The sequence below is a fragment of the Lipotes vexillifer genome, unplaced genomic scaffold (assembly GCF_000442215.2).
Source record: "Lipotes vexillifer unplaced genomic scaffold, Lipotes_vexillifer_v1.1 scaffold240, whole genome shotgun sequence".
In the NCBI taxonomy this organism is placed as follows: Eukaryota; Metazoa; Chordata; class Mammalia; order Artiodactyla; family Lipotidae; genus Lipotes; species Lipotes vexillifer.
This window is the reverse complement of record NW_006797481.1, coordinates 837142-863213: the sequence shown is the minus strand read 5'-3', so window position 1 is coordinate 863213 and position 26072 is coordinate 837142. Positions and strand designations below refer to the sequence as shown.

At 50.0% G+C, this 26072-nt stretch overlaps 1 protein-coding gene across 3 annotated transcripts in view; it reads right to left on the bottom strand.

The window, feature by feature from the left end:
- Positions 1-25688, bottom strand: part of FGFR2 (fibroblast growth factor receptor 2) — a 105623-nt gene extending 79935 nt beyond the window's left edge. For 2 of the 3 annotated variants that reach the window (XM_007469561.1, XM_007469562.1), the window contains exons 1-2: positions 25221-25688; positions 21090-21360 (exon numbers count right to left, since the gene is read on the bottom strand). In XM_007469561.1, the coding sequence (XP_007469623.1) occupies positions 21090-21255 (166 nt within the window). In that variant the 5' untranslated portion in view covers positions 21256-21360; positions 25221-25688. Of the gene's footprint in view, positions 1-21089; positions 21382-25220 lie in introns of all 3 variants that reach the window. The other variant, XM_007469560.1, reaches the window with a different exon arrangement.
- Between the last annotated feature and the right edge of the window lie 384 nt (positions 25689-26072).

The following is a 26072-nucleotide window of genomic DNA, read 5'->3' as shown; positions in this document are numbered from 1 at the left end:
GAGGGGAAATGGAGAACAAAGAAATCAGTTTGGCCCGTAATCTCAGAGCATCTCCCACTTCCCACCTCCTAGAGTCAGGGCCAGTCAATATCCGAAATGACGGGCCCCCAAAGGCCACCTGGCCCACCCCTTTCACAGCTGGTCAAGGCCAGGACCAGATGTCATTTGGGTCCTGGGTCTCCAACAACTGATTATAGAAACAGCACCCACAATGTTAGAATGAATTGCCAGTGGCTTAGCCTGGGTCATAAAATAATCGATATTTATTACAACCACATTGTATGATCAGCAAGTTACCAAGAATGTTGTGGAATTTGCTTTCCTCTGAGCCAGAACTGGTCATCAAGAGATGACTGAGCAAGAAGCCAACTGGTCAGAAGCAGCAACACTTACCTCCCTTAAAGGAGAGCCCAGGACCCGTAGGGCCAACCTGTTCTGTCCTGGCCCTCGGATAAGGGGAAGACATGTCCCTATTTCATGGAGGCACTGGAAAGCTCTAATACTGTTTTGTTTCTGTTTTGTCTTGTTTGTTTGTTTGTTTAAAAAGAAAAAAAAGCAAGACACTTGCAATTACGATGCAGAAAAATTTCTCTCCGGACAAAGGTGGAATTATGATTTCTCCATTTTTAAAGGAAAGCATTTTGACTGAGAAGCCTTTCCTTCATCTGAAATGGGTAAACCACAAAGTCATGCTGAAACCAGGAGTATCTGAGATGCTGGACCAACATCACCAAAAAGACACCACCACCTGCTGCTGCAGAAGGAGGTAACACGGGGCGGGAAGGACCACGTCCTGTTCAGGCTGGACACACAGGAGATGCTGGTTAAGTGCGTGCAGCCTGCCTGGGAAAAGGATGAAGCCCTGAGGTTCAAGCCCACTCTGCTCCTACCTAAGCTCTCGGCCTCAGCTTCCTCATCTCCTGAGAAGCAAGAATGCCCCCCAAACAGGATATTATCTTGAGAATCCAACAAGCCATTCAATATGAACCTGACCTTCCAACTATACCTGGTTGGGCCCATGACGGTCACTATCTCCGTCGTTCTTCAAGGCTGAAGACACTGCCACGATCTCGAGTGCCACTCTTTTTGGAGGATCATCAGAGAGACTCCTTGGATTTGTATCGCCATGGATACAGAGTGATGCTACTAATGATGGGCTCCCAGGTCAAAAGGACTGGTAAGGTGACTTGGGATACTAAGAGTGGTTTTAATTTCCAGGAAAACCAGGTCAAAACTGTCACCCAGGGCTTCCCTGGTGGCACTGTGGTTGAGAGTCCGCCTGCCGATGCAGGGGACATGGGTTTGTGCCCCGGTCCAGGAAGATCCCACATGCCGCGGAGCGGCTGGGCCTGTGAGCCATGGCCGCTGAGCCTGCGCGTCCGGAGCCTGTGCTCCGCAACGGGAGAGGCCACAACAGTGAGAGGCCCGTGTACCGCACAAAAAAAAAAAAAAAAACTGTCACCCAGTTTTCCAATTAGATGATAAGCTTCAAGGGTAGTAAAATAATTCCCCAAAATACATCAGTAAGATAACAATGTTCATTCATAACATTAAGCCATCCACCTTCAAGGTCTGAAACCAGTAACTACTACCAGTGGGAGATTCTAAAAGTGTGTGCTCCCGCCTCCCCAGCTGATTATTTCACAACAGGCTCATCTGGGGGGTCTGTGGCGGCTTTGGGGAACCCCGGCAGAACCCAGCAATACTCCTGCATAATCTAGGACTTCAAGCGCAACTTAGGGAGGATGGGAGAGTGAATAGAAAGGGGGGAAGAAGGGACAAGAGGTTGGGGATAAAAAGCCGGGGAAGACCAGTGGGGCACATGGTGGGGGTGAGGGGCAGAACGACACGCCCATCCCAGGCCACCCAGCAGCTCCCGTGGCCCAGCTCGTAGGTTCCTGCATCAAAGACATCCCAGGGCACGGACACTTAGCCCGAGACCCAAACCACTGGCTCAGTGGAGGCAGCTCTGTCCCTGCCCCTCCCACGCGGCCACTGGGGCTTGGTTTCTCTTCTGTGCCGCTATCCTCCAGGTGACTCCCTGCCACGTGCTCCCGAGTGCTCAGTGGACACCTCCACAGTGGTACCGACCTCACTTTGCTCCGTGGAGACAACGGGCCGGTTCCCTCTGACATCGGTGATGCTGCATCTGCGGTACCCTACCCACCCCTCTAACTGTGATGTGATCACCTCCCAGTGTCTCAGGTCAGTGCCTCCCCTTGAGTCTACCAAGCTACACGGCCTGCTCTATAAAATATGATGGTTGGGGCCTCCCTGGTGGCGCAGTGGTTGGGAGTCCGCCTGCCGATGCAGGGGATACGGGTTCGTGCCCTGGTCTGGGGGGATCCCACATGCCGCGGAGCAGCTGGGCCCGGGCGCCGTGGCCGCTGAGCTTGCGCGTCCGGCAACGGGAGAGGCCATGACAGTGAGAGGCCCACATATCGCAAAAAAAAAAAAAAAAAAATATGATGGTTGATGTGGGTCAAAGTATTCCCTGAGAGATTTAAACGATACCTTTTATAGCAATATTAATATTTCCTGCATTTATTTTTTCTGGTACTGTAGCATACTTTTTACTCTTTCTTACAGACAGGAGTGGAGAAATCCATGCAGAGCACACACACAGCCCAACACTTCCCTCATCTGTTCTCACCAAAACACAATGAGGAGAAGGCTCCAGAAGCCACTTTGCTATGCACCAACTGCTCTTCCAGAGGCTTCCGCGGACAGAAAATGTTTCCCCATATCTTTCATAATATAAATTACAATCCACAAAGAAGCAAGAAGGCTGGAGCGCACACACCAGTGCTGGACATTCTTTGTCTCTGTACCTAAAAGTGTTAAACAAAGAAGGCGCTGAGTTTACTTTCTGGGAGGACGAAAAGGCACGTGTTTCTACTTGCTGAGGCCACACGCCTGGCGGGGGCAGCTCGGCTGTGCAGATCTTTGGTTGCCATCAATCTGAGCTTTCTCCCCACAAGTTTCAAACACTTGAGAAGCACCAGTGGCGTCTTATCACACAGCTGCTTTCCAATAAATGGGCTAATCTGATATTAAAAAATGAGAGATGGGCATCTCTGCAGCTCACCAAAAAGTGAATGGTGTGACTAACAGCCGCCACTGCACACGGCTGGTGTGTGATTCTTGTCCAGAGCTGCATCTCCTTCCCACCGCTAAGAAACTCTGAAGCCGGGATGCCTTGGGAGCTACTGGAATGTAGAACTGAGGGGCCTCCAACTGGGGAGAGGAGATTGAGGCGAGGGCTGCCTGACACCCCAAGTCCCGCAGTGGATCAGGGCAGAGGTGTGACATCACACTGATGTCACCAGCTTTACTTCACAGGAAATCAACACAGCGAAACCAATCCTTGCTGGGGGTGAGCAGAGCCCAGGGAGGGGCAAGTCTTGTAAAAGTCAGAAAAGGCTGTGGTTTCTGGCACTTCGCTGTACACGACCAGCTGAATTCTTCCCTAGTGTCATCGGGAGGCCGTCTTGAGACAATTGGAGAGAATTGGAACAGGAGAGAATTTGGAACAGGGAGCTATTTCAGGTAACACTTGATGCTGCCGTACCAGCCATAGCAGCACTTCAGACTGTCACTTTTTATAATGTTTGCCTATAAACTTTTCCCGTGTGGTTTTTGAAATGGCGCCCAAACGCAAACAGAGAACAGATGGGAAACCCGCGTCTTGCCCTGTCCAATCATTTTGTGGAGAATGGATGACAGATTTAAACTGTTAAGGAAGAAAAGAGCCGCATATGCCAAGGGGACAACTAACTACACAAATTCAGCCTTTTCTGGGGTTTCCTAGGGACCAGTGCCTTTTCAAAGGTCAAGATGATCAGAGCTAAGAAATGGGAACCCCAGCTTCAAGGATGCAGGGGGGTCACCACTCCAGGGGTCACCCCTGGAATGCATCCCCCCTGAGGTCTCTCCATCTGAGAAAGTCAGGGGCATCCAAGCCCTAAAGACATTCCTCCAGGAAGGGGAAGAAATGGAGAAAGAAATCCCTAAACAGATTCCTCAAGGAAGAGAGAGGGAAAGGGGTGTCCTGCTAGTGGGTATGGGTGGTAGGCCTCCCCGGGAACTACGACACCAGCATGTGAGGCAAGAGTAGTAAAGCAGCCTTGGTTTCCTGGCGCCCTCCCGACATTCTGCCACCTTGCACGAGAGGAATAAATGTCACTGCTGTGGGGCTGCCACTGTCTTGACAGAAGAAATACACAGGACTGCACATGTCAGCTGCACATGTCACCGCAATGTCACAGGGCACAGAGCAGGTAAGTGTCTGTTTCAGACTCGCCCTCCTGGTCTTTACGATGGCCCGCAGAGGCCACACTCCAGTCCCGGTAAGAAGTTTCAACTGGCCGATCCCCCAGTTCCTGTCCATAGGAACAGAATACAGAATCCCTCACATACACAGCACTGCCAAACTACTTTCTACCGGCCGGAACGGAGGGAGTCTGGACAGACAGACATCTATATCACATTACTTTTCCGTAATCCATGATGTCTTAGAGCACAGGGGCTTGGGAAGAGCGAAGCCCACACTTTTCTATGGCACAGTTTCCATCTAGGTGGCATCAAAACTTAGCCATAGGAAGATTTAAAGGTCCTGGTGTCCCTGCAATCAAGTCAGAAATGACCACCCTCGCGTGTCCTAGCAGGGGGTTCCACAGACACCCAGATGGCAGCAGGAGAGCTGGCTGTTTTCAGCTCAGACAGGCTCGAAGCTTCTCCTTTACGAGAACGGGCTTGCAGAAGACAAAATCCGGGCCTCAAACAGAGGCCTTATAAGGCCTGGGTACTACTTGCTCCTTAAGGGGGGAAGGGAGAGACACATACTCTGCACAGTATAAAGATGAAAGTTCTCTACCTCGAGAAATACTGCCAACATAAAAATGGGGGCCTCAAAGAATTCAAAGCACTGGAACACAGATAAGTAAACAGGCTGCAGTTTCCTCTTCCAACCCTTTGTCGGGGTGTCTTGCAGACTCACGTCAGGACTTAAAACTCTCCTTGGCGGTATCACGGGGGCCAGAACAACCACTAATAGCTGTCTCTGCCACAGTAGCTTGACTGTTCCAGAAACTCTAGCCTGGCTCGCATTCCTGGTGATCAGATGGGATAATGGCTAATGCTTCCAATATGGTAACCATTAAAAATTATATATTTAGGCACACCCCTCATATAATTTAGGTCTGTCTTTGAGAAACACGGTGAACAGCTCTCCAAGTTTGAAAAGAAATGATGCTGTTACCTAAGAGAAAATAAAAATGTGGAAATAGTAAAGTGCCTACAAAAGCAGCCATTTAAAAGTGAGTCACCATTATCGCCCAATATTCGGACCCAAAACACGGAAATATTCACCCCGTATTTTGTCAGCATCCCATCTTCTTTTGATCCAAGGTTTTAGGCTATTAATGATAGTGTCCTCCAAAAGGAAGCAAGAGGTACACAAAAGAGGTTTTCTCCTGGTCACAACGCGTGCATCGAACTCACGTTCGGGAGAGCAAAATTCCCACGGGACCACCAGGAGGAGGGTGTGGAACAGAAGCACCTGCATAAAATCCCCAGACATTGGTAGCTTTGCTTGAGCCAGAACTTCAAAACTGAGCCCTTTGTTCAAAAACCATTTCCCAGAGAGACAAGCCATCAGGGTTATCTAGTGCCCAGGAAGCAGAAACTGGCACTAAGAGTTGTGTCAAAGTAGCTCCCCTGCCCCAGGTCGGATGTACAGTGAGCCTATGTGTTCAGCCACCTGGTCATCCAGGCCCTGAGCCTGCCTCCTGGAAACACGCTTGCTAGACACGGCGGAGGAGGCTGGCCCTTCTTGAAGTCTAGGCTTCCTAGGGCATGCTGTTCTAGGAAAAACCACATCATCAAAAAGCTGGCCCTGCCGGCTGACTGAGACCACTGGAAAATCTGTCTCTTTTTCTCAGCAGAAGGTTTTGTACTCCCTGTATCACCACAACCAGGAAGGGAAAAACGGGGGAATGGGGACGGGGGCGTCACGAGGAGGTAAAGGAATGAACGGGATCTGCCTGAGCTCTATCAGCACCCTCTTTAAGGTCAAGAGTGGGCTTGCAGAGGCATCGCCTGTAAAGTGAACAAACATCATCATCTCCGGTCCTGAAAAACGAATCCTCTGCCCCCCGAAAACAGTTTTGTCCCCAAGTCCTCGTGGCAGCCCTTGACCCCAGGCAGCCCTCTTCACTGTACAGAGTGGGAGGCCACCTTCCTCATCCGATGCTCCTTCAATTCCTGGAGCTGTGCCCTGTGGTACCTTAGCGTTAAGCCTCACTTCTGTTCCCTCCCTGGTGACTCTTCAGAAAAGGCAAGGACAGGCTGGGGATGTTAAAAGACCAGACTTAGAACAGGCCTGGGTCTCAACTCTGCCACTCAGAAATTGTGTGACCCAGGACAGGGCCCTCAGCTTTCTAATCACTTCGTCGTTCTTCCCCTGCAAACCAGGAACAACCATAACTGACAGTGCACGGAAAGCACCAAGCACAATGCCCAGCACTTAGCGAGCACTCAAAAGCACCAGCCGTGGGAAGAACTTGTGGTTGAAAGCCTTATTCCGGGGCTGCAGTTGGCTAACCGTGAAAGGAGGAAACGCCCCTGACCAGGTCTTCTCAGCGTGGAAGGCTGGCAATGATAGGAAAGGGAGAGCCCCTAACACACAGTTTACTGCCTATTTACCTACAGCGGCATGCTGTTTTCTGCTGGCGTGTGTGTGTGTGCGCACACGCGTGTGCACATGTGTTCTCAAGAACAGGAACGTGCATGGAGACCTTCCTGCCCTTCTGGGAATCCCCTCCCCGCCCCGCATACCTGTGGATATGCTCTGAATTCCACCCCCAGCTCCTCTGGTCCTTTTCCCTGTATTCTGATCTCCATCTCTGCAGCTTTTCCCACCCCTACATGGCAATGCCACTCAAGTCCCTGCCTGCAGGTTCACATTTCCACCTGCCCGAGGGAACACATTACCTGGGTGTCTACAGAGGTCCTATCTAAAACAGGCAGATGACCTTCAACCTCTTCCTCTGGCCTCTTGCTGAATGGAGTCACCATGTGACACCAACTCAAGCTCCAAACCCACCCTAAAGCACCTCTGCTCCCTCTCACCTCCCATCTCGTCAGTCCCCACATCTCCTCCGCTATTCAGTCTGTCCCTGCAACAGCTCTGGAGATAAAGCAAGGGCGGCTTTCGGTCCCATTGGCCCACTACTCCAGGCCTCTACCAACTCTCCGAAAGAGCTCTGCAACACCCCCCAACCCATCACCCGTGGGCCGCCCCCTGTGTCCTTCATGAGCCACTAGAGCAATCTTCTGAAAAGCAAATCTTAGCACTACTTTAAAAAAAAAAAAAAAAAAAAAAAAAAAAAAAAAAAAAAAAAAAAAAAAAAAAAAAAAAAAGGCACAGACCACTCCACACTTCGACAGGGTAAAACCCAAAGAACATCACCCACACTAAGGCCTTGGTTGCTCCTGGCCCCGGATCCCGCTCTACCCTCTCTCTCACACCCGAGGCTTGTCTGCTCACATGGGCACTGTTCCCTCTACCTGCATCCCCTGTCCCGATACTCTGCACGGCAAACTCCTATTCAGCCTTCAAAGCCCGGCTCAAATATCATCTCCTCTGTGAAAACTCCTCTGATTCCCATTAAGACAGACTGCATGGCTCCCATCTCCAATTCATCAGGTCTTTGTTTATCCATCTAGTATATTCCCAGCAGAATACAGTCTGCCTCCACCCACCCACTCGAACTGAGAGCTGGGGGCGGGGGGGAGGGCGGAGGAGGGGGGGCTCTGCTTCTCAGTCTTTACTTTGCATAAAGATCACCCAGACACGGCTTCCAGGGCCCCCCTTCCAAAGTTTCTAGGTCAGGAGGCCTGAGGTGGGGTCTGAGATTCTGCATTTCCCACAAGTCCCCGGGGAACGCTGATACTACTGGTCCAAGGGCCGACCTGTGAGAAGTTCAGCTCCAGTGTCTAAGGACAAGCTTGAGACCTGCTGTGGCAGTGATGACCCCTGTCAACTTGGGCGGCCCCTTCTCCTCCCTGAGCCTCAGAGTCCTGGTCTACGGAAGAGGCTACCTCCAGGCAGGTCAAGGAAACCACGGGGACAAAACAGAGACTGCCTGGGAAGGCTTTTGTAAAGTGGGGGGCACACCTAAGAGAAGCCTCCACCCCGGCAGCGGTGCCCTGCCTGCCTACCCCTCAGCACTGGCCAGAGCAGGCCAGGCTCCTGCCTGTGGACTGTAGCTTGATACTTTTTTCTTTTTTTGAATTTTATTTTATTTATTTTTTTATACAGCAGGTCCTTATTAGTCATCCATTTTATACACATCAGCGTATAAATGTCAATCCCAATCTCCCAGTTGATCTGTGATCTTTGATGTTACTACTACAACTTGCTGAAAGCTCAGATGACAGCATTTTTTAGCAATAAAGTATTTTTTTTGAATTTTTGAATTTTATTTTATTTATTTTTTATACAGCAGGTTCTTATTAGTTATCTATTTTATGCATATTAGTGTATATATATCAATCCCAATCTCCCAATTCATCACACCCCACCCCTACCCCCCGCCGCTTTCCCCCCTTGGCGTCCATACGTTTGTGCTCTACATCTGTGTCTCTATTTCTGCCCTGCAAACCGGTTCATCTGTACCATTTTTCTAGGTTCCACATATATGCGTTAATATACGATATTTGTTTTTCTCTTTCTTACTTCACTCTGTATGACGGTCTCTAGATCCGTCCATGTCTCTACAAATGACCCAATTTTGTTCCTTTTTATGGCTGAGTGATATATTAACTGATCAGCAGATTACGTTTTTCCAATCACATGGGAACCTCAATTTGAATTTGTCTGATTTTAAAAAGGGGTTTTCTTTCTATGTAAGTTACCAAAGTGGGGATTTCTGGAATGTTCCCAAATGGAACTAAACATCCAAGGATCTTGTGAGAGTCGTCGTCATCAACGACTATGTACAACACCTGTTTGATTACTTTTGTAAGGGAAGAAGCCTGTGGCTTATTAAAATACCATTTACTATTCATCCATCCAACAAATTTGAGATAACTGATATTTGTATGGGGGGCACGGTAACCCCCCAAAGAACTCCCTAGAAAAGAGGATCCCAGCTGGGCTCAGGGATGGCTCACTGCAACCCAACAGCAGGCCATGAAAACCCCTGAACGCCAGACCCAGAGGCCACTAGCTTGAGGACCTGGGCTCCAGTGAGCGGGGTAGTTGGCCTGCGTTCCAGAGAGCATGCTCCAAAGCCAGCAGTCTGACTACATTCGGAAGCAAGTTTTCAGGGGCGGTTGCCTTTCCACCTTAGTGTTACCTGTGGCTCACATGGCCCCATTACTGACATAAATGGTGCCAGCTCCAGTGGATACATTTGCCCTCTAAGTCCCATAAAGGTCAGATCAATGTCCAAATCCTAGATCAATGTCCAAATCCTACTGGACATTTCCCCAAGCCCCTCCCTCAGCGAGTACGTTCTGAATACATGAATACTTTCAAAGCGGCCCCAGCGGCAAATTAGAGGGGAAACAAACGGGAAGCTTGACGAGGAGAGAGGGAGGTGAAAAGTTACTCCTTGAGGGCAAGGCTGCCTCGGGTTCTGCAACTCAGGACCTTTTGGGGGTACTGTTCAGCAAGTTTGCTTAAAGGGCTAGGCCATTCTTCTCTCAGCAGGACCCCAGTTCCAACACCCGTTCGGAGCCTGCAGATGTGTCCCCAGACTGGTCCCCCCTCCAGCAGCATCCCAGCCATTTGCAAATGAAGGGACAGCAGCTGGATACTGGGAAACAGATGGGCCTCCTCATTTGAATGGGTTTGATCTGGCAGCCCGGGCCTCAGCAAGTTCAGGCCCGGCCAGCTCTGAAATCCGGCTCAGGCAGGCGAAGGCACAGATTCCTAGCCCGAGGGGTCTTCAGCGGGCAGCTCGATCAGAATGGCCCCTGGGAGAGGTCTCCCTGAAGTCAGAGGGGGTGGGGAGCCTCTGTGCTGGGCAGGGCCCATTCCCAGCCGGGCCTGGCCCGGCAGGACAAGCCACAGGGATCACTTTTCTCCCGTGATATGCAGAGAAAAGAAAAAGTCTCCCTAGGGGAATCCTGTGCCTGAGGATTGAAACCACATTCATTCAGGAAATTCCAAATTAAGATAGGCGCCACCGTGGTTAACCTTTCTCCCCAACCCTAAGCCGCCTATTTGCAGAGAGGTAAAGACTTCAAGGAAACAAACTTTGAAGAGCCTCTACCTCCTAATAGAGCCCCTTTCAAAACCCTCGGGAGCATTTGCTCTTGGAAAGGCTGTGCACGGCTCCCCAGCATCTTGGCTTCCCAAGACGTGGACAGGGCATACCAGGTCCTTTCTTAAGCTGAGATTGTGCACCCCTCTCCATGGAAAGAGGAGGAAGCCTTGTTTGAATCTCTGAGTCCCCAGGTGAGGCCCCTGAGAGGGGACCAGAATCGTGTTCACTAGGTCTCCCTGGCTCCCCGGGGCCGTCTCCCTGCATCCACGTGGGTCTGGTAAGGAACTGCAGCTCCAGACCGTCAAGGAGCGAGGAGATGCCCCACTCAAGTGCCGGCTGAGGGCTGCCCGTGACCTCCTTACTCGCCATACCTTTAAGGGTAGGTACCTCTCACCGGACAGCAGAGAGGTCAGGAGGATTCCCAAAGTGGGCACAGAGCAACCTAGCCGGCACACCTGGCCGGGGCTGACTAGGGCCAAAGCGGTGAACTTGCCAGCAAATCAAGGCGGCACCCACTGCCTTCAAGACCAGCCTCAGGAAGGTGCACGGTTGGAAGACCCAGAAAAATCCTTAACATGGCACGTAGGCTGCCTCCAGCCCCGCCTGGCCTGGCCTACTTCTGCAGCCCCATCTCTAGCACACTGGCCTCCTCGGGGTTCCCCGAGTCCCTCTGAGACACACCACGCTTTTACTTCAGATTACCTTCACCTCAGATTGGAAGTTGCCCCTTCGTTTTTTTGCAAGTATTTGACAAATGCCAGTCCCATTCCCCGCCCCCCATCCCCCACAACTCAACAGGACTTGAGACTTCTCTGCTTGTCATTCTATCCCCACAGAGCCCGGCACACAGTAGGACATAGTAGGGCCTCAACATAATTGGGGGACACACTCAAAGGAGCCACAGCAATTACGTTGCAATCTGAAAGGTGTGCCATAGTAATGACCTTGGCTCTGGAAGCTGCGGCTGCACCAGGGCTGAGAGGCTCAGAGGGAACCGTGCAGTGTCACCTTCCAGCCAAGCATCCTACAACCTCTCACCCACACGGAGCCCCCCTTCTGGATGCCTGCGTCTTCTGCGTCACCGAGCAGGTGGCCGGCGCAGAGTGCAACTGGCTGAACCAGGCTTGACTCACCTCCACGTCGGGCTGGAACCGCTCAGAGTTCACTTTCTTTTTTTTTTTAAAACCACCAAACTGAACTTTGTTTGCTTTAAAAACGGGCTCTGCTCCCCGGCCTTTTTTCCCTTGGGACACCCTTCCTGGCCAAGGCTACAGGAAGTATAAAGGTGCTGCTGCTTCTGCCCTTTCGTTCTCGGAATTTTTTTCCCTTTTCTTTCCCCCCCTTTTATTTACTTATTTATTTTTGCTTTCCTAGCTTCTGACATTAGAAGGCTCAGTATCTGTCCATGACCACAGGTTGCAGGAGCCCCAGGTATACCAGTCTGCAGCGGTAGGCCTTGACCCAAATCTCAAACCAGAAATGCTGAAGAAAAGCTTGACACACTGTCAAACTGACGACCAAACCTGAACACTGAGTAGGTCCCAGGGCAGACCGCCTGAAGCACCTGGGACGAGGAAAATGGGATGGCCTCGTGCTGCTGCCTTGCGGGCCGGCCCTTCCTGCTGTGACTCCTGCCGCATGACACTATCTGGGACTCCGCGCAGTCTCCCTCTGGTCTCCTGCACAGCAGAGAGGGTTAGCTTCTTACCAATAAGCGACATACCACCAGAGGCCATTCCAGAAGAATCACGAAGTGGTAATTACTGGAATGGTTTTATTGTCTACGACTTTTCTTCAAATAGCTTTAGGGGAATAGATGTGGACAGATGAGAAGAAACTGCATCAACCAGCACTGTCCTTACATGTTTAAGAGTCAAATGACAGATTTAAGAATGAGCAGCTCCCCACAGTATTCCACAGAAGAGTCACCTGCTCAGGAAAGAGGAGGCCACTGGGAAATCTTTGTTGCACCAATCAATTTACCCCAAGGCCTGGACACACACTCACTAACTATGGGGCCTTGGAGGAATCATTTCATCTCCAAGAGTCTCAGTCAAGAGTCTCAGCCATAAAATGGGAATGTGGACAGCTGGGGTCAGCTGCATTACTAAGATGAGAGATGGTGGCGGGAGGAGGTATTGGAGGAAGGTGGTTCAGAAGGTACAAAATTCCAGTTAGAAGGGAAGTAAGTACCAGGGATATAATGTACAGTGTGATGACTAGAGTTAATACTGCTCTGTGGTTGGTATATGTGAATGTCATTAAGAGAGTTAATTCCAAAATATTTTTTTTCTTTTTCTTTTTTGTGTCTGTATGAGATGATGGATGTTAGCTAAACTTATTGTGGTAATCATTTCACAATATATGTAACTCAAATGGTTATGCCATACATCTTAAACAGTGCTGTCTATTATATCTCAATAAAACTGGGGAAAAGAGATTAGAGATAACATGTCAAGGTACCTAGCACAATGTCCAACACACAGCAGGCACTTAATAGATGGTAATAAGAATTACTGTCACCACCACCTGCATCCTCAGCTTCTCAAGGAATGGGCTAATAGAATACCACCCCATCCACACTGCCCACCCCCACTCACACCCCCAGTACCATGGGTACCATAACAATCTCCTTGAGCTCCCTTCCACGAAGACTGGAAGCCCAGCCACCTGTGCACCTAAGGAAGGCCCAGCAGGCTGCCCGGGGGAAGTCACTACAGGCCAACCTGGCAGAGCCTTATCATAACATGCTGTGGAGCTCCCCTCACGAGCCAGGACAAAAGCAGAGCATGTGACACCCCCCTTCCCCGCCAACCAATTCCATAAACCTCTCTCTACCCTTCTCTTTTTTTTTTTTTTTTTTTTTTGGCTGTGCCGCGTGGCATCCAGGTTCTCAGTTCCCTGACCAGGGATCGAACCCATGCCCCCTGCAGTGGAAGTGCAGTGTCCTAACCATTGGACTCCAGGGAAGTCCCTCTCCAACCTTCTTCACAGGGCCTCTTGACAATCCTTTGTCTGGAAGCCCCAAGCACAGAACTCCTTGCCAAAATATATGGCTCCTTATGAAGCACATATCCCGCCGTTATTACATAGCCTCAACTGACGTTTTTCGACAGGGAAAAAAAATGTCAACCCTGAACCATTTGGACAGCAAGCAGCAAGAGGACCCCATTTCTAAGGTCCAGACTTGTAAATGCCCAGGATAATACAAAGGGTTGGACAGGCTCCCTTTCTACTTTAATTAAAGTAAGTGCCTCTCATCAGAAGAGTTGTCATTGTATATCGTAGGGTAAACATCCCAGAAATATCGGTTTGACATCCTACCTCAGGTTTTTACCTCTACAAGGAAGTGGGGTGGGGCACGGAGGAAACTAGCACTTACTGAGCACCTACTATCTGCCAGGAACTACTGTACGGGCTTTACATACACTTGCATCTGATCGTCATGGTCCCCCTTTCAAGATAGATGTTATCAGACCCACTTTTGGATAAAGAAAGAGAGGCTCAGAGAGGTTATCTAACTTATCCAAGGTCAGAGCACCAGTAGATAATGGAAAGATTCAAATCTGCTTTGTTTAGCTCCCAAGGCCAAGTTCCTTCTGTGAGTTTCTGTCCCCAGAAAGCACATTACATACCATTTTAAATGATTTTATTCATTTCTATGAAAAAAAAAAGTCAGATGCAGAATTTAGGCTAATTACATAGAGGATTCCTGGTCTTTTACCACATGGTTTTTGTTTTTTTTTTTTTTTTGTGGTACATGGGCCTCTCACTGCTGTGGCCTCTCCCGTTGCGGAGCACAGGCCCCGGATGCGCAGGCTCAGCGGCCATGGCTCACGGGCCCAGCCGCTCCACGGCACGTGGGATCTTCCCGGACTGGGGCACGAACCCGTATCCCCTGCATTGGCAGGCGGACTCTCAACCACTGCACCACCAGGGAAGCCCGAGGATTCCTGGTCTTTTAAAGATCTGAGTGATTTTCTGTTTGAACCCTAGGATGTATAGTTAATTGTGCGCCTACCTGGGTCAGCTAAAAAGACAACAAGTTTTGGTCAAGATCCAGGAGGCTTAGTGGGATGGGAAGGAGGTGCCTTCTTTTGGGCGGGGGTTAAGGGCGGCCACCACCTGTGCAGCCAGCTTTCGGGATCTTAGTTCCCAGACCAGGGACTGAACCCGGGCCCTCAGCAGTGAAAGCGCAGAGTCCTAACCACTGGACCGCCATGGAATTCTCAAAGGAAGGAGGTGCCTTGAAGGCAGCCACACTCCTTTGGGGGCAAACTCACTGTCTACTCACAATCTGAAGTGTAAGGGTTTTCAAAGAGTTTAAACCCTAAACTCACCACTGCAAAGATCTTTCTATACATTTTATAGCACCTCCCCACCTCCTAGCCCCCCGGCCCCCTGCAACACACAAAGTTGGACTTTTCGATGTCTTGATATTCTTAAAACATTACAGCTGGTTATGTATGGCAAAACTTAACAGTAAACTGGCCTTTAAAAAGAGGTCACACATAGTAACTCAAAGAAGTTCTAGCGTTAGAAAATAATCATGACAATATATACAGAGTTTACCGTATTAATGTCAGAGCTCCGAACTGGGTTCTTTCTTTCAAGTAAAGGGCTGTATATAAATCATAAAATATATATGTCCCTTGACCTCAATTCTGAATCTGTCAGTATTTTCCTTATAAGCTATTTTTTTGACCTCCCCATAAAACATGTCCACCACGACCCGACATTCTATGTATGTGCATTCCATTCAGACACGACTCGGAATTTACCATGCTTTAGTTGGACAGGGGTTAGAGCAAAGAGTAGGCCACACCTTAGCTCCCTGACTCAGTACAGTCAAAAAGAAGTTGAAATTTTTAATATTCACATGAAATGGCAAAAGTCCAGAATGGGACGTAACTACTTAGGGTATTCCAAAGTGGAATAAATGACAACAGCTCACACCCAACATCTTAAAACTCCATCATGGTACAAGTTTCCTAAAACCAAAATTACTGAAACTCTAAAGCATGCCTATTTTACTTGATTTGCACTCTTCAGGGACAAGAGAGGTCTAGCCTGATAATTAAAAATATCCTTTTGCATGATTATATAAATGGTAAAAGCTTGAAGTTATACAAACAGAGGCCAGTGAAAGCCTGCAACCACCATCTACCACTGATGTGGCTACCATTTTGGATTTCCTGGCATACCCCAAAACGGGGTAGTAACAATCAGAGCACGGGGGGAAAAAAACTTGGGAAAAGTGTGACCTTTGTTAATTTCAAAAGGAAACATCTCCAAGACATGGGGGACCCCGTCATAGTGAAAAGGCCAGCAGCTTGTTCAACCAGACTTCTTTACAGAACTCGGCCTCAGCTCCCTTCCCCACCTCCTCCCATTCCCTGATCCAGGAAAGCCAGAGCTGAACCTGGCTGGGTCACTCCAGGTCTACCTGGGTAAGCAGGAGGAAGTGGCCAGTTTGCGCAGACTCTCGGGCTGCCAGAAAGCCTTAAGGCTTCCCACGAAGATAAACACTGTCCGCAAAATGGAACACGAGTGGTGCAGAGCTTTAAAAACTCAAGTTCAAGAGCCTCTAAGCCTCTAAGAAGTCAAAGCTGAATTCTTCGGGGTTTGTTCATCTTGGATATAATGATCAGAAACCCACCTCTCTGGCTTAAGGCCAAACGTTCAGCCCTTACATTAGGTTCACGATTCAGCCACATATGGCCTTCAGCACTGTCACCATCCGTTAAAAGAAATTACTGCTAAGATGGCAAGGCAGAGAGAAGGACGTGGGGTGAGGGTGTGGCATCAGGCATTGCAATGCCAGGGAAGCAGGAAAAGCAGAGCCATCTCTAAATCTCACTTGGATATAGCAAAAGCATAAGAAGGATGCAAAACCTAAGGCTAAAGTCATCCCTCCAGGAAAACAAAATAATAATAAAGACCATGGGCCTTTTTGCACAGCCTCATAAAACCCACTGGATCAGAATCATTTGTGGGACAGCCTGAAAAACTTCCAAACAATCACTTCTGAATTGCTTACCAAGGCAAGCACCCTGCTAAGAATCAAACCAACACAGCGGAAAGTAGCACACTAGCTGTATTTCCTACCGAGCCTAAGATGCCGGCACCCAAAAATCAATTTCCCACATTTTCCTTTAGAGGCTAAAATTAGACAGCATTTTTAATGGAAATGTAAAACTAAGCCAGACTCTGATGAAAGAGAAGGGTAGCCTTTTAACAATTACCCTGGATAAGTAAATACCCAAACAAGAGACTACAAATGGGAGGGCTCCTGGACACATTTTACTGAGAATACAAACATTAAACAAAACTCTTCCTGTTTAAACACTACCCCAGTTATTTCATAACCGTGTAATTATTCATTAAGTCTGATATTGGAAACATCTCATATTGGATTGCTCTAGTTATTTGAATTCTCATCCTCAACTGAGTGGGAAACACTTGAGAGCAACAAGTCTTCAGTTATGGCCTAGCAAGGACTAGTCACCTAGTAGGTACTCAGTGTTTTAACTGGTTAAAATAAAAAGGCAAAATACAAACTCACACACACACACACACACACACACACACACACACACACACCACACATACTTGGAATCTGGATGAGAGCGAGCCAGTATAGAGAGTATACAAATACCAATTCTCTGGGCTTGCCAAATGTTTGCTCTAGAAGTAATATTAAACGCAGCTCTTCGTCTATGAATTGTGAAATACTTTATATACTAAATAAGCCTATGTTTGGTTTAATTTACCAAGAATAAGTCCTTGTTCCTAAGCTATCAAGTTACAGTCAACTCTTAAATATTAACACTCACGCTGAGGAACAAAGATGCAGATAATACAAAACAGAAGATTATTTTAAATCATTCATTCTTGGTATGCGGATATATTCTTTTTTTCTTTTCTTTTAACTTGCAATTAAATGCGTATGGCTGATATCATGGCATTTACAATACTTCTAACAAAGGACTTAAACCATACTGGAAAAATCTGAGGTAAGGAGGTCTCCTTGTGGACCCCATGCTCAATCTCTCTGCTACTGAACTTTGGACCAACTCACATCAGTCAGGATCACCTTGCCCAAAAATTGATTACAAAAAAAAAAAAAAAAAAAAAAAAGGCATACTACATTCTTCCCAGGTTGTTGCTTTTCAGAATGACACTTGGTGGAGGGTGGAAAAGTAATAAAGGGTTTTGGGTTGGAAAAGCCCTTTTATTTTAGCTCCTACTGGGCTGATGTAAACAAAGATGTGGTTAATGTCAACAATGACTTAATTAACCAGAGTAGGTGACAATGTCAGGAAGAACTTGAAAGTAAGAGTCGCCTCCACCCCAGGGTAATCAAGCTTGACTATACTTTAAATAATTACAATCTTAATCAACAGAACAGTACTTGGCATTGAGGAATGGCCCCTTTGAGTCAACTAAGTTTAAACCCTTCGCAGCTGGTCACCTACAAAAATGAATGACCAGTTGAAAATATTCATTTTTAGTCTGGAATATTAACAACTAAAATCTTCTAGAGATTATTTTCTTCTTAAGTCAGTTGAGTAGACCCAAATCTACAGCTACCACTTCAGAATGTGTCCAGAGACAAATGATATATGACAGATGATGGGATATATGATACCATGATACATGGTAGATGAGATGATGTGATACATGATATGATGATGGATGGGATAGGGTGATGATAGATGACATGATACTGTACAAAGCTGGGACAATTGGAAAAGGACCCTCTAGCATTAGGGCTCAGGCTCCTTCCTGGAACTTAGTTACCTTTTTCTCTGCACAAATTTTCCTCTGGTCCAGCCCGATACACATTATCTCAACTGAGCTTCCCAATTAGCAAAACAAAAATAAGATAAGGCCTTGTGCACTAGAAGGTCAAGGTTGAACTTACTTTAACCAAAGCTACAGTTAAACTCACCATGGAGGACAGACAGGGACTGATGGACACACATGGACGGGGGACTCTCTGTCTCTCTCCAATTCGCTGGTACCACAGCCTAAACTGGAGCTGCCCTACTTAGTCTGCTTCCAGTTGCTAAAATCTCCTCTTCCTCATCTATAATTAGATTACCTTCCTAACAACCTCTGACACCAAAGCAAAACTCCGGCATTGGAAGAACTCATCTTAGGGCTCAAATCAGTTGAAAGGGGGAGTACAGACTCTACAGAAAGCAAACACAGCTGCCTGGAAACACCAAGGGCCTCCTCCATTAGAGAGCAACTTTCTACTCAACTGTCTCCAAAAGCCTAGATGTTTCCTGACACTGTGGCAACTGACCCAGCCAGCCCACGGGACCAGGAAGATGCATGTGCCCAGCTCACTGGGAACAATGATGACAACACATCCCAGGTGCGGCATTAGACGCCAGGCCCTGTGCTAACCGCACTTCACGTCCGGGCCCACCTAAATCTCCCAGCAAGCTTTTGAGGCAGGTCAGCAGAAGGCTTCTGAGGATATAAATACTCATTTAGCACGAAGGAAGAGACCCTGAAGACTGTCTTATCCAGCTCTCAGACGACAGAAAGGGAAGGAAACTGAGGTCCAGGGGTTTGTGTGCTTTTCCAAAGTCACCTCTTTGCAGGGTTTTGCGGGGTCCACGAAATCTTTTTTTTTTTTAACCTCTCACAACTCTGGACACAAACCTCATAGGAGCTATGAACCCCGAAATATTCACAGAAGGACATCTGCAAAATATGACCTACCATTTCAGGGAATTCAGGCACCTCCCCTCAACCCGCAAGTGCATCCACAGATGCCAAGTTGGGAAGACCTGCTTCCAACAATACTCACACTGTTGGATGCACATTTTTAACAAAGAACCACCGTGCGGACTTCATCCCCGTCCACTGCTTTTCCGCCTCTCTGCCTCGCCTCTTTCTTCCAGTACGTGCACACATATTTTAAACTCTCTTCAATAATTAAATATGATAAAAAGAAGTCCTCCAGGACCATTTTACACTTTATGTTGAAATAAACTCCCAATAATGCTGCCCTCGAAGTCTAAATGAAAAATGACATTTTCCTCCTAACCTGGGCCATTCCTGGGAAATCCCAGCTCAGCTGCCTCGGTGTGGGCTGAGCCACGCACTCGGGGGAAAACTGGCAATTAGAGAAACATCCATTTTAATTATTAGCAAAATTAAAGAAGTACAGGCATGACTTTCAGAAACCAGGACCCTTTTCCCTCAAGTTAAGCCCTTTAAAAATGCATCACCTGGGCTTCCCTGGTGGCGCAATGGTTGAGGGTCCGCCTGCCGATGCAGGGGACACGGGTTCGTGCCCCGGTCCGGGAAGATCCCACATGCCGTGGAGCGGCTGGGCCCGTGAGCCACGGCCGCTGAGCCTGCGCGTCCGGAGCCTGTGCTCCGCAACGGGAGAGGCCACGGCAGTGAGAGGCCCGCGTACCGCAAAAAAAAAAAAAATTCATCACCACTGCACATGACAGCCATGCTTATGTCACAAGGAGGCAGTCACAGACACAAGCTCCTACCAGATTTCCTTCCCGGAGATCTGGAAACCTCGGCGATGTCACCGCACCTGTTCATTATAAAGCCTCCGTACCTCTGTGTAAGAAAAAGGGCACGAGCCTCATCTCACGACTGCTGGACTGCTTCCGGTAAGAAGTCCCTCCGTCTTAGAAAAAGATATGTCTTTATGCTTCCTGACTCAGGGTCTCAGCGGGAGCCCCCCTCGGATGGGGATACAGCCCTCCCTCCCGCGCGGTCCTAGACGGGCTTGCGGTCCTCTTCTGTGCTGGGTGCCTTTCCAGAACAGCTGAGCTGACCCCAGCCCACTCAGGCCCCGAGCTCAGCAGGCACCAGGTGGGCTCTCAGCAAACAGGTTCATTAAGTGGCGATGAGTGCTAGGATCTGCTGTTTTATTCTCAGATTACCACTTGAAAAATAACTCAGCTACCGATATTCCCTACTGATGACAGATTTCAGTGCTGCACCAAGTCAAGGCTTGGCTACCGACATCTCAGAAGGACCTGGGGAAGAGTTTCCAAATCTGTCCAGCGGGATAATTCAGCCCTGTTTGGTGCTCACAACTGGCCTCATGCCTTTCTGTACCTTCCAAAATGCATAATGTGTTGCCCTCATGCAATTTCCAAAGCTGAAACACCAACGCACACCCTGTTAGATCTGGAAGTTCTCAGAGATTCAGGAAAGGCCAGGTACACTTCAAATTGACTTAAAATAGAATCTGCCGCTTTGTGACGTACCGTACCGCTTAGGTATTATGAATTACAATGGCTCAAAAGAATGTAATGTGTCAAGCATCTCTGTGCTGAACTTCAGAGGCTGCTTTTTCTCCTTAGACAATGAAAATAAAATGTCAGCATTTCAGATGTTGGCAATTTCCCTTAGCGACTCCTTTTGTCAGAAAACAGCAATTCTTTACATTGTGAGCAAAACTTTCTCCAGTAAGCATGCTCCTGCAGGAAGCCCTAGATGACATTCACTACAAGCTCCCCTTCCACGGCTCTCCTGGGCACTGGATAAACTGCCCGCTGTCTCCCTCACCCAGCTCAGAGAAATGCACATGCCAAGAAACCACCAAACTACACCACTCTGCCTGCAGTGTGACAGCTGGGAACCTTCTCTCGTAATCTCTGGCTTGCGGGGAGCAGACCGCCCACTCTCCCTTGCTCTTGGAAGACTCATTTACAACGCAAGGGGCAGCTGATTCTCAAACAGGCCTTGACCTAAGTGCCACTTCCCCGGACAAATCCCAAAACAAACTTGGTACCCTGAAAGTGAAATGAAACAACTTACCTTCCGGCTCCACCGTGGTATCCTCAACTAAATTGAAGGAGGGCCGGGCCAGGGACAAGGTTGCCATGGTGACCACAACCAGGCCGACGAAGCGCCCCCAGCTGACCATGGTTACGGTGCCAATCCCCCGTCCTCTTCCATATCTCCATGTGGACGTTAATCCCATCTGCACACTTCCTCTATGAGCATGGACTGCCTGCAGCAATGCCTTCAGCCGGCGGTGGGCTCGGGAACCGAGGTGCTGTGACAGCCTCTGCTGGCCCTGCAGCCACTTCCGCTGCGGCTGTAGCCTCTAGAGGAGAGAGTCGGCAAGTCAGTGAAATCTTCCCCAACTCCAATTCATTTCAACCCAGTTCTTTTTCATTATCTGCAAATGCCTTCCATCCACACGTGAGTCCCAGGGGTTTCCAGCAGACCCGTCCACAAAAGGTGTTAGGCTGATCGTTTAGAAAGCCTACTTTTAAGAAACAGAGATAAAAAAGGAAGAGCTACAGGACACAGATACGTGCGGCCACTTCAGTTAGGCAAAGTGTACTCTCTTCTACCCACTGTCACCTCTACTGCCCTCAAAAAACAGAAGCAACGTGACCTTAGTTTCAAGGGCAACTACAAAAGCAAGTTAATGATGCCCGGGCTGGCATACCGAGCCACTCGTTAACTTCTCTCAGGCCAACTGTGCTTCAGAGGCATCTGCTTCTGGGGGCTGGAGCCCTCAGGAAGAAGGGAGACAAGCAAAGTAAAAAGAACCCCAGGAAGGCGACCAAAAATTCCCACCAGTTTACACTCCTCGAGATTCATTTTCAAATGCAGAAATGTATTTCAATCTTTCGCCAAGCAGCCACTTACAAAGAGTGAACGGAACTGCAATTCAAAGCAGCTGATCCAAAAAGAGATTCGAAGGCTGAATCCCGTTCCACTATGACTAATGGCAACCCAGGCCTAGCGAATGTCTTCAGACAGAGTGGGTTAAGAAATGGAGCAAATGCAAATTCTGATGAACATCACAGGCATTTATTAATGATGCTGCTTCTGATGATATGTAAATTATTATCAAGGTATGTGACTGGGCCAATAACTTTCAGTATGCTAACCTACAGGCTAAAATTTCAGAGCAGAAATTACAAGGGGGTGCCCAACCTGCTATTCTGTTCACTCATTTGATCCAAAGGCAAAGAAAATTTTCCACACTTAAGATATTCCAAATAACTTTAAATTTGTTCGGTATCAATTACTAGGTATAGAACCAAAATGCACAAACTTTAGAGAATTTGATCGACACAGTCAGATTGTGTGAACTGTATATGAATGAACCACATTTTATAGGATTGAGGGTAGGGGTGAGAACTTTCTAAACCCCACGCTTTCTGCATGACTTGATATTTCGAATTATGACGACTACGATTTCAATACTGCTGGAGCCTCCCCAAAGCTACATCAGAGAAAACTTTTAGCTTTAGCTAAGGATTAAAGTGGGTAAGGGAAAAGAGGATGCTGCATCACTTCCAGAGAAGGAGTAAAGAAAATCTCTGCTTCAAAGAAAGCACATGTGAAATGGCGTGATTCACAGCACAAGCAAGAAAAGCATGTGTGCCCACCCTGTTTTCAGACCTGCTTGAAGGATTTTTTGGCCAATTTTTCTTTCCTCTTCAAGAGCCTCAAAAGATAATTCCATATCTATTTCTACATACATGTGGGAGGAAAACACACAAACATTCTCATTGATTTACTAGGCATTTCCAGAATGCATGGGAATTTTCTGCCTCACAGGAACAACCTTAAATCCTAGCAGGAGAGTGGGCCCCAGGCTGCTTCCCCAGCCGCCTCGCCCACCTGTCCCAGCCTAGAGGAGCTTCCTTTGCTCTAGGCAGGGAAAGGTGGACAGTAAGTGACCTCAGCTAAATCCCAAACCATTCATTCATCCCATCAGCTTGCACCAGAAACTGACTTTTAGCCATTTCCAGGTCCAGACCCCGCGGCCACCCCCTTCCCAAATCTCTGGAAGGTGGAGGCCTAGGGCGGCAGGTCTGCACAACTCCTCACCGGACAGGACAAAAGTATGGAGGGACCTCCTAGGCAGGATAATGAGGTCCCCAGGCTCGGTGTTGGGAACACAGGCCCAGCATGCCGCTGGCGGCCACAATCCCAGCTTCCTGCCTTCAATACCATAATCCCTCCTGGAGTCTGAGCCTCAGTGAAAGCCCCAGCGTGTTTATTTTTCCCCTTGAAAGGGAACTCTCTTCTCCGCCTGGGCGCGGGAGGGGTTGTCACCCTCCCAGTGATGGATGGCTCTTCATGGCCACCCGTCCCCCTGGTCCATTTTCACCTCGGCACAAGCCTGCCCCCAAAGACAGGCAAAGTGACAAGCTAGTGGGCTTGACTGGGGAGTGGTGCCTATGCCAGGTCGATGCTGGGCTCCTCGGTTTACCAGAACATTCCCAACACCCCACCACCACCCTCCATGAAGACAGCCCATACAGCGCCTGCCTTACCTGAGTTTCTACCCCTAAGAGGTTGTCTGCCTGCCTGCCCCCCCATGACCAGCACTTGGGTGTTTTGTTCCCAGTATATTTCACATCAGTCAAGAGAGCCAGGCAAGGTGTGGGGGCGCCCAGGTCCCCCAGGGGTCAGATCCACCTCCTGGCTCAGAGCCTCCCTAGCTCCCCTTCTCCCCACAGCTAACAGGGCAGGGGCCTCTCAAGGGGTCAAATGCGGTGGGTGTGGGGATTTCTCAACATACTGAAATTCTCAAAAAATACAAAATACAGGCTGACCTGGGACCACCTTCTCTTCCCTGTTAACGCTGGCAAGCCAATGAGGACTTGCCGCCACTTCGGGAGAACTGAACACCACCAACCCGGCTTCATTGTAGCACTTCTTTCATTTGTTTGCTTGGAATATCTGATTTTCTCCCCCTTCTCTGGGCGCTAAAGAGCTCAGAGAAATCTGCATTTTAATTGACATTCCACGGGGAGAGAGAGAGAGAGAGAGAGAGAGAGAGAGAGAGAGAGAGAGAGAGAGAGAGAGAGGGAGAGAGAGAGAGAGAGAGGCTCCCGATTTCTTTTCTATTCAAACTAAACAGTCTTTTCAGATGAAAATGAGTCGAGGCCAGTGGAAGATTTACAGGGATTTGGGACCAAGGGGACAATGGGGTTTTAAATGTTGATAGCGTTTCACACCAAACACATAATGGGTGAAAGCAGGTTTGCCTTTAAGGGTAGGCTTTATTGAATTGGGCGAGAGGAAGGAAGGTCGCGAGAAGAGTCTGCAAGGGAGCGGACGGCGATGGGAGCGGCGGAGACTCATCGCCCCCGGGCCGGACCTCTGCGCCTGGCCCTCTGGCCGCGAGGGTCGGAGCCAGCTCCTGGCCCGGCCCCCGGCTGATTCCCCGGCGCGGTCCGGCAGCCGAAAGAATGAGCGCGCAAGTTAGAACTCGCCTGCGCTTTCGACATCTCCGAGCTGCTGCCGGCGGAGCAGGCAGCGAACTAGAAAAAGTCGGTCCAGTTCGCCCCCTAGCCCCAGGCGCGCCGGGCTCCCTCCAGCGCCGACGGCGGCTGCGGGCCAGGGGCGCCCGGCACTGCAATCGGGGAACCGGAGCAGCCCCCTCCCCAAATATGCCACCCCCGAGCATCTCCTACCCTACAGAGGTGTCGCCGGCCCCACCCCAGCGGCTCCCTCCCGGGGAAGGGCACCCCCGTCGGGGCCTGGATGGGACGGGACGGGTGCTCCCCGGGCCCCGGAACGAGGCACCCCGAAGATGACCCTCCGAGCTCCGGACCTGGGCGGCTGTGCCAACAGAGAGGCAGCCCCGCCGCTCGCCCGCCAGCTCTGGGGTCTGAGGATCTCGCCGGCCGGAGTTTGACAGGGGGGCGGGTGTGAGCTCCAGAGGCAGATGTCAGCATCCGGATGGGGGTGGTTGAGGCAGAACTTCCCCAACGCCAGCCGTCAGCATGCACCCAGCTCCCCCATCACCTATGCAGCCAAAGAGGGAGAACAGGGAGCAGCCTCCACAGTGCCAGCCCTCCGCTCGGGGGGCCGTGCACCCGGCGTCCCGGGCTTTCACGGCGCCCACTCTCCCGTGGGCCCACTCTCCCGTCCCGCGAGGCTCCCCGAGGGGCCCACCACGGAGGTTACCTTGAATGGCAACGATCCCCGGCGACCGGCTCTGTCCCCGCGTCCGGCGTGGGTCGGGACGGAGCAAACGACGAGCTCCCCCCAAAAAGTGGTCCTTGGGTCCTCGCCGGCGCCAAGGTCCGAGGCTTCACGCGCACCCCAGGTTGCGGAGGCGCGCGGGCATGACGCCCGCAGGCTGCGCTTGGATTTGGGGAGCGAGAGGAAGAAAGGACTCAGGCTTGGCGTTCCCTCCAGCAAACTTTGCTCGCAACTTGCGAACGCTCGGAGCGCGCAGGAAAGCCGCGGCCTCGGGGCGCCCGGGGCTCGCGGCCGGGCCCAGCCAGCATGGAAAGGAGTCGCCGCGCGGGGCCAGCTACGCCGCGCGCAGACCCCGCGGCGCCCGAGCTTTGTGGCGGCCGCACTCGCTCGCTCCCTCGCTCGCCCGCCCGCCCGCTCGCTCGGCTCTCCGCGGCGCTCTCCACTGCCGCCGCCGCCGCCGCCGCCGCCGCCGAAGCTCGCGTTGCCGCCGCTGCCGCCTTGGCTAGGCGCGGTCACGTGACGCGGCCCGCGGGGAGCCTGGGGGCGGGCAGGCGCGCGCGCGGGAGGAAGCGCGACGCCTGCGAGCGGCCCCAAGACCCCGGCCGGGAAGGCGAGGGGCCCGGCCAGCACCGGGACGGAGAGAGGCATCAGCATCCTCGGTGAATCAGGCCGGGTCCCGCGCCCCCGCCCCCGCCCCCTTTCTTCGGGAGTTGGCCTGACCGACGGTTTGCCGGGCGGTTGCGTTACGTTGTCTTATTTCAAGTCAAAACAAATGACAGAATGCCTGCTCTACCCCCGAGAGAGACTTTAAAATGCGTCTGCGTGGTATTCGGG